This window comes from Henckelia pumila, chromosome 2, assembly GCF_033568475.1.
Source record: "Henckelia pumila isolate YLH828 chromosome 2, ASM3356847v2, whole genome shotgun sequence".
NCBI classification, from domain to species: domain Eukaryota; kingdom Viridiplantae; phylum Streptophyta; class Magnoliopsida; order Lamiales; family Gesneriaceae; genus Henckelia; species Henckelia pumila.
In genome coordinates, this window is record NC_133121.1 from 116319933 (window position 1) to 116327186 (window position 7254).

General features: G+C 44.5%; 1 protein-coding gene across 1 annotated transcript; it reads left to right on the forward strand.

The window, feature by feature from the left end:
- The first annotated feature begins 6245 nt into the window (after window positions 1–6245).
- Window positions 6246–6731, forward strand: LOC140878227 (uncharacterized). Its single transcript, XM_073281833.1, has one exon. The coding sequence runs from the start codon at window positions 6246–6248 to the stop codon at window positions 6729–6731; it is 486 nt and encodes a 161-aa protein (XP_073137934.1).
- Window positions 6732–7254: the final 523 nt, after the last annotated feature.

Below are 7254 nucleotides of genomic sequence, written 5' to 3' on the forward strand. Positions count from 1 at the left end.
CTTTCCCATTTTTGTACGATATCAGTATTATATTATATGGATTATGGTAGACATCGAAATTCCTTTAAGTTTTTTTTCAGAAAATCGAGTTCATGTTGATGTTGTGCTTTATGCTTCGAATTTCATGGCATGCTCACGATATTTTTCTCTCCATGCATGGTTCGGTTGATGGCTAGGCTTTCGGGGGTGTGGGAACGTGGTCTGGGCTCGAGTGGCTCGAGTGGTTCGAGCCAAACGAGCCCAGGTGGCCACCTTGATCAGCAAAGGGTTCGGCGAGTAGCAGTCTAGGGTTTTGAGTTTGGGAGCAGCGGGTTCAACGTGGGGGCAGCATGGGGTTCGGACCAGGGGGTGGTTCGAACCGGCAGGACCCTGGGGAGGTCCTGCCGGCGGGGCTCCGGCCACGGCGGCCGGAGCTGGGCTGCAGCAGGCCGGGAAGGCCTGCTGCACACGAGTCGGCGGCCGAGAGGAGTAGGGTGACTAAGGGTTCGGTTCTAGGGTTTCTAGTGGGTTCCGGGTCGGGTCTTGGGTCCGGGTCGGGTCTAAAATAATATGGGTTAATTTAAGTGGGTCCGGGTCCGGGTTATTTTATTTGGGCTCGGGTATTTTTATTTTTAAGTCTTTAAGTTAATTAGGAATTTAAATGGACTAATTAAATTCCCAAAAATTTAATTAGTACCATTTAATTTATTTGGGCTCCATTAAATTATTTTGGGTTAATTTAATTATTTTTGGGCTTTTTAATAATTTTATTTAAATTTTTAAGTTGGCCAGAAATTTTTAGGGGCTTGGGAGCCCATGAAATTTATTGGGCCTATTGATGGGCTTTTGGGCCCATTGGGCCAGGGATAGTGTTATTGGGCCTAAGCTAGTTTTAATGGGCTTTGATATGTTAATGGGCCAAGTTTTAAGTTAATGGGCTTGAGTGTAGGGCCAGGAGTCCAGAACCATCCATGAGAAAATTGCATGTGTCCTGATTATATATTTAATTATTTTTATGCATTTAAGTTATTTTAATATTTATATGTTAGTAAGAAAAATTAAATTAAATATATATGAAGGACACACAATTTATTTAAGTACATGCATTCATGAAATCCATTTTTATGCTATGATTGAATTCTATGGTTGAGCAAATAAAATATTTTAGGTGGAAATTGAAGTAGTGTGACCATTTATGTATGGGCAGTTTCTGCCATTTATGTATGGGCAGTTTTTTGCCATTTATGTATGGGTGGTTCGCCACCAGCCTCGTACGATGGTTTCTTAGACTGATAAGTCGCACTATGGGTCACACTTACGGATAGGACCATACGATGTTCAGAAAATAAATGCTCAACAACTTATGTATGTATGATATGTATGTTTATTTATGAAATTTATGTTATTAATTTTTAAGCATGCTCATTCATGTATATGTATGTATTAGTATTAAAGTGATTTAAATTATTTTAAACCCTTGTTAGTATGCATGTTGGGCCTCTAGGCTCACTACACTGATATGGTGCAGGTGAGTACATAGAGGAGCAGGTTACTCCTACCGGTGGGGAGGATGTATGAGCAGCGCTGCAGTAGCCCCGTGACCGTGACAGCTTCTGAGTCAATGTCATGTGATACATTTTATTATTTTTTAGTGGTTGAGGTTTATGGAAATATTTCATTAAATATTTTTAGTGCATGCACATTGCTATTTATTTTATTTATGCAGTTTATTTTTAATTCTAGAGATGACTCAGTTGTTCAATTATTTTAAAGAATGCATTTTTATTTAAGTATTTAGATTGTTTATTTATTCAGTCATGAATTTATTTTAAGTATTTTATTTAGTGCATATATGTATGGGCATATATGTACATACATTTATTTAGTAGTATAAAAAAAAAAAAATTTCCGCATATTTATTTATTATAGAGTTAGGGTCGTTTCAGTTGGTATCAGAGCACGGTCCTTGGAAGGGTCACTACTGCTTTGCGAGCTCAGAAATCCACGCTACCGGTCTGTAAGTTTTAAATGTTTATAGTATGATTTAAATTTCTAGAATTTAAGTTAGCCTTAAATTTTAAACACTTAGTTATGCAAGGCGATTTACGTAAATAAATATGTGGTGGTGCAGAATGCCTCCCAGACAGGTGAATCGACGTGGGAGACCTCCGCATCCACCTCCACCTCCACCGCCACCTCAGCAGCACCCTATTACAGCACTGGAGCAGGCCAGTGCCACTATGATGGCGGGTATTACTGCCTTGCTGGAGCAGCAGGCAGCCCGTCCCAGACTGTCCCACGAGGAGGACGTCGCCGAGAGGTTCCAGAAGAAGGGGCCTAAGGAGTTTTTGGGGACCACCGATCCGTTGGTGGCTGAGGGATGGATTCGCTCACTTGAGTCCATCTTTGACTACATGGGGATCACAGACACCGACAGGGTGAGCTGTGCTACATATATGATGCGAGGCGATGCAGCCTCATGGTGGGAGGGTGCAGTTAGAGGGGTCCATCTACCGACATTGACGTGGGTTGAGTTCAGGCGTATCTTCTACGCCAAGTATTTTACTGAGGACGTGCGCAGCCGCATGATCCGTGAGTTCATGAGTCTCCGTCAGGGGGACCGATCTGTGGTGGATTACGTGAGCCAGTTTGAGAGGGGCTGTCGTTTTGTGCCCATGATTGCTGAGAGTCCGCAGGAGAAGCTGCGACAGTTTGTTGAGGGCCTGAAGGCAGAGATCAGGCATGACGTACGCATGGCAGACGTTTTCACATATGAGTCTGCAGTCAGCCGAGCTTTGCGTTCTGAGGAGGGTCAGACAGCGATCCAGAGAGAGCAACAGAGTAAGAGACAGTTTACGCATATAGGGTATCAGCGACCATCTTCACAGCCACCTGCGAAGAAGCAGTCTACAGGGCCATCTAAGGGCCCGATTCAGTAGAGGCCTCAGGGGAAGCCACAGCAGCAGACTAGGGGCGGGGCCCCTACTCCAGGGAGATATCCAGTGTGTCCGAAGTGCCAGAAGATGCATTCCGGGCAGTGTCTATTGGGAGCAGGAGTCTGCTATCGTTGCAAGGAGCCAGGGCATCAGATTGCAAACTGCCCGCAGAGGCAGAATGTCAGTGGGCGAGTTTATGTGATGCAGGCTGAGGAGGCAGACCCAGATATCTCCTTGATCACCGGTATACCTAACCCCTAGAATTTTTTTTTCAATACTTTGCTTTTATTTAATTGCAATCATATTTGAATACCTGTTTCTTGAGTTTAATTATCAGCATGCTAGACTAGGGATTTTGTTCTTGGTGATTAGAATTAAGGATTTTAGTGTTTTAACCTTGGGAGCTTAGTGGTATGAATTGTTGGGAACCTTCTGCGTGCAGGGAGAATTCTAGTTGGAGACAACTCCACGTTTGCGTTGCTAGATTCAGGAGCCACGCATTCGTTTATCTCCCGGGATTTTATCAGACGGATAGGCATTACACCAGAGGTTATAGACAGTGGTTACGATGTTACCATGCCATCCGGTCAGATTATCACTACCACTAGTGTCGTCAGGGATCTGGCATTGGAGCTGCAGGGACACTCCATCCGAGCAGATCTAGTGGTTCTTCCATTGACTGGGTTTGACATGATTTTGGGTATGGACTGGCTATCAGTTAATGGAGCATCGATTGATTTCCGGCGTAGGACAGTGACAGTGAAGCCAGCAGGAGGGGAGATGTTTACTTTCTTTGCATCTCAGTCTAGCAGTATTCCTCAGATGATATCATTTGTTCGTGCGAGGAAACTGTTGCGCAACGGATGTCAGGGTTTTCTTGCTAGTGTGGTCACTACCTCAGATGTTTCTAGCAGATCTTTATCAGATATAGATGTGGTACGTGACTATCCCGATGTTTTTCCTGACGATGTTGCAGGAGTTCCACCAGTGAGAGAGGTGGAGTTCAGTATTGAGTTGTTGCCGGATACTGTGCCTATCTCTAAGGCACCGTATCGACTTGCTCCTACAGAGATGAGAGAGTTGAAGGAGCAGATTCAGGAGTTGTTGGAGAAGGGCTTTGTTCGCCCTAGCTTTTCTCCATGGGGAGCTCCAGTGTTGTTTGTGAAGAAGAAGGACGGCAGCATGAGATTGTGCATTGACTACCGAGAGCTCAACAGAGTCACAGTGAAGAATAAGTATCCACTACCGAGGATAGAGGATTTATTCGATCAGTTGCAGGGAGCTTCGGTATTCTCCAAGATCGATCTGCGATCTGGCTACCATCAGTTGAGGGTCAGAGATTCAGACGTGTCTAAGACTGCCTTCAGGACACGATATGGACACTATGAGTTCTTGGTGATGCCCTTTGGGTTAACCAATGCTCCAGCAGTGTTTATGGATCTTATGCATCGTGTCTTCCAGCCATATCTAGATCAGTTTGTCATTGTATTCATTGATGACATATTGATCTACTCGAGGAGCATTGAGGAGCACACACAGCATTTGCATACAGCCTTGCAGACGTTGAGGGAGCATCGACTGTTTGCAAAGTTCAGTAAGTGTGAGTTTTGGTTGGAGCAGGTGGCGTTTCTAGGCCACATTATTTCTAGAGATGGGATTGCAGTGGATCAGTCCAAGGTGCAGGCAGTGAGGGATTGGGGGATTCCAAAGAACGCTTCGGAGATTCGTAGCTTCTTGGGTTTAGCAGGATACTATAGGAAGTTCATCAAGGGTTTTTCCTCTATTGCAGTACCCTTGACTTCCTTGACCAAGAAGAACGCGAAGTATAGTTGGAGTCCAGATTGTCAGCGGAGTTTTGATCAGCTGAAGGATGCACTTACTTCAGCACCGGTGTTAGCTATGACAGTGCCACATGAGGAGTTAGTGGTGTACACCGACGCGTCCAAGCTTGGTTTGGGCGCAGTACTTATGCAGAGTGGCAGAGTTATCGCATATGCGTCGCGACAGTTGAAGATTCATGAGCAGAACTATCCGACGCATGATTTGGAGCTTGCAGCAGTGGTATTTGCGTTGAAAATCTGGAGGCACTATCTTTACGGCGAGAAGTGCAAGATTTTCACCGATCACAAGAGCCTCAAGTACTTCTTCACCCAGAAGGAGTTGAACATGAGGCAGCGCAGATGGCTTGAGCTTGTGAAGGACTATGATTGTGACATTAGCTACCATCCGGGTAAGGCTAATGTAGTAGCAGATGCTTTGAGTCGAAAGTCGTCAGTGGTATCATGTTTGACTGTACAGTTACCACTACAGACCGAGATTCAGAGGTTTGGCTTGGAGTGCTATCCGAGCGGTCATGCACCGAGCTTGTCAGTATTGACGGTGCAGCCAGTTTTGCGAGATCGGATTAGAGAGGGACATTCCACTGATGAGGAGCTACAGCGATGGAGACAGAGAGACGAGGCCAGAGGTAATCTCTTGTATACAGTGGAGGATGGCATCGTTCAGTACCGTGGTAGGATGTGGGTACCGAACGTTGATCAGTTGAGAGCCGAGATTCTAGCAGAGGCTCACGCATCTCCGTACTCCATTCACCCCGGAAGTACGAAGATGTACCGAGACTTACAGTTATTGTATTGGTGGCCCGGGATGAAGAGTGACATCGGGAGAGTGGTGTCAGAGTGCTTGACTTGTCAGCAAGTCAAAGCAGAGCATCAGCGTCCAGCAGGACTTCTTAGACCTCTCCCTATTCCGGAATGGAAGTGGGAGAATATTACGATGGACTTTGTGGTTGGCTTACCGAGGAGTGCCAGAGGGTGTACAGCGATTTGGGTGATTGTGGATAGACTCACCAAGTCAGCTCATTTCTTGCCGGTAAGAACTACTTACACTTTGACACAATATGCAGAGCTTTACGTCAGAGAGATTGTTAGACTGCATGGCATACCAGTGTCTATCGTGTCAGACAGAGATCCGAGGTTCACCTCAGCGTTTTGGAAGAGTCTGCACACAGCTTTGGGGACTAGACTTTTGTTCAGTACAGCGTTTCATCCCCAGACAGATGGTCAGTCCGAGAGAGTGATCCAGGTTCTCGAGGATCTTTTGAGAGCTTGTGTTATCGATTTTCGAGGATCTTGGGAGACTAGACTGCCATTAGTGGAGTTTACCTATAACAACAGCTTTCAGTCGTCTATAGGTATGGCTCCATATGCAGCACTGTATGGGAGGAGATGCAGATCTTCGGTGCATTGGGATGAGGTTGGTGAGCGGATTTTGTTGGGTCCAGAGATTGTGCAGCAGACAGCTGACATAGTGACGCAGATTCGAGACAGGATGAGGACAGCGCAGAGTCGGCAGAAGAGTTATGCAGATGCCAGACGACGCGATTTGGAGTTCGCGGTAGGTGATCACGTATTCTTGAAGGTGTCACCTATGAAGGGAGTAGCGCGTTTTGGGCGGAGAGGCAAGCTTAATCCGAGATACATAGGGCCATTCGAGATCTTGGAGCGAGTTGGCACGTTGGCCTATCGTTTAGCTCTACCTCCAGGGCTAGCGGCAGTGCACAACGTATTCCATGTATCCATGCTTCGGAGATATGTCTCCAATCCGTCGCATGTATTGGATTTTGAGCCCTTACAGTTACCACCAGATCTTGTTTACGAGGAGAGACCAGTGCGGATTTTGGCTAGAGAGGAGCGGAGGCTTAGGACGCGGGTCATACCGATGGTCAGAGTCCAGTGGCTGAATCACTCGGAGGAGGAAGCTACTTGGGAGACCGAGGAGGATATGAGGACTCGCTACCCGGAGATGTTCGGGTAAGTACTTTAATTTCGAGGACGAAATTCAATTTAAGGGGGGGAGAATTGTAACACCCGGTATTTTTAATTACATAAATCCGCCTGCATAATTAGGATATTTAATTATTTAAATTTATGATTTATGGGTTAAATAATTTTGTGAATTATTTATGCATGATTTAAGTTATTTTTAAGCATTTAACCCATAATTAGTGATTTTTATGATTCTTAGTATTTTTATTATTTAATCGCGTAGACGGGACCGGGGACGGACGAGATGACAATTTTCTAGCCAAATTATTTTATGAGCCTTTTTGGAGCCTTAAAATATTATTTTTAGTTTTATTATCTCAAAATTTTAAGTATTTAATTTTATTTAATTTTAGGGGTCATTTTTATCCAAAATTAGTCAAAATATTGACTTTTTAGTATTTTTAAAATTCCCCTAAATTATTATTTCGAGATTTATTTTATGGATATCAGATTTTTAAAGTTAATTAAGAGTTAAGTTGTATTTTTATTATTTTAAAACCTTTTTATTTTAT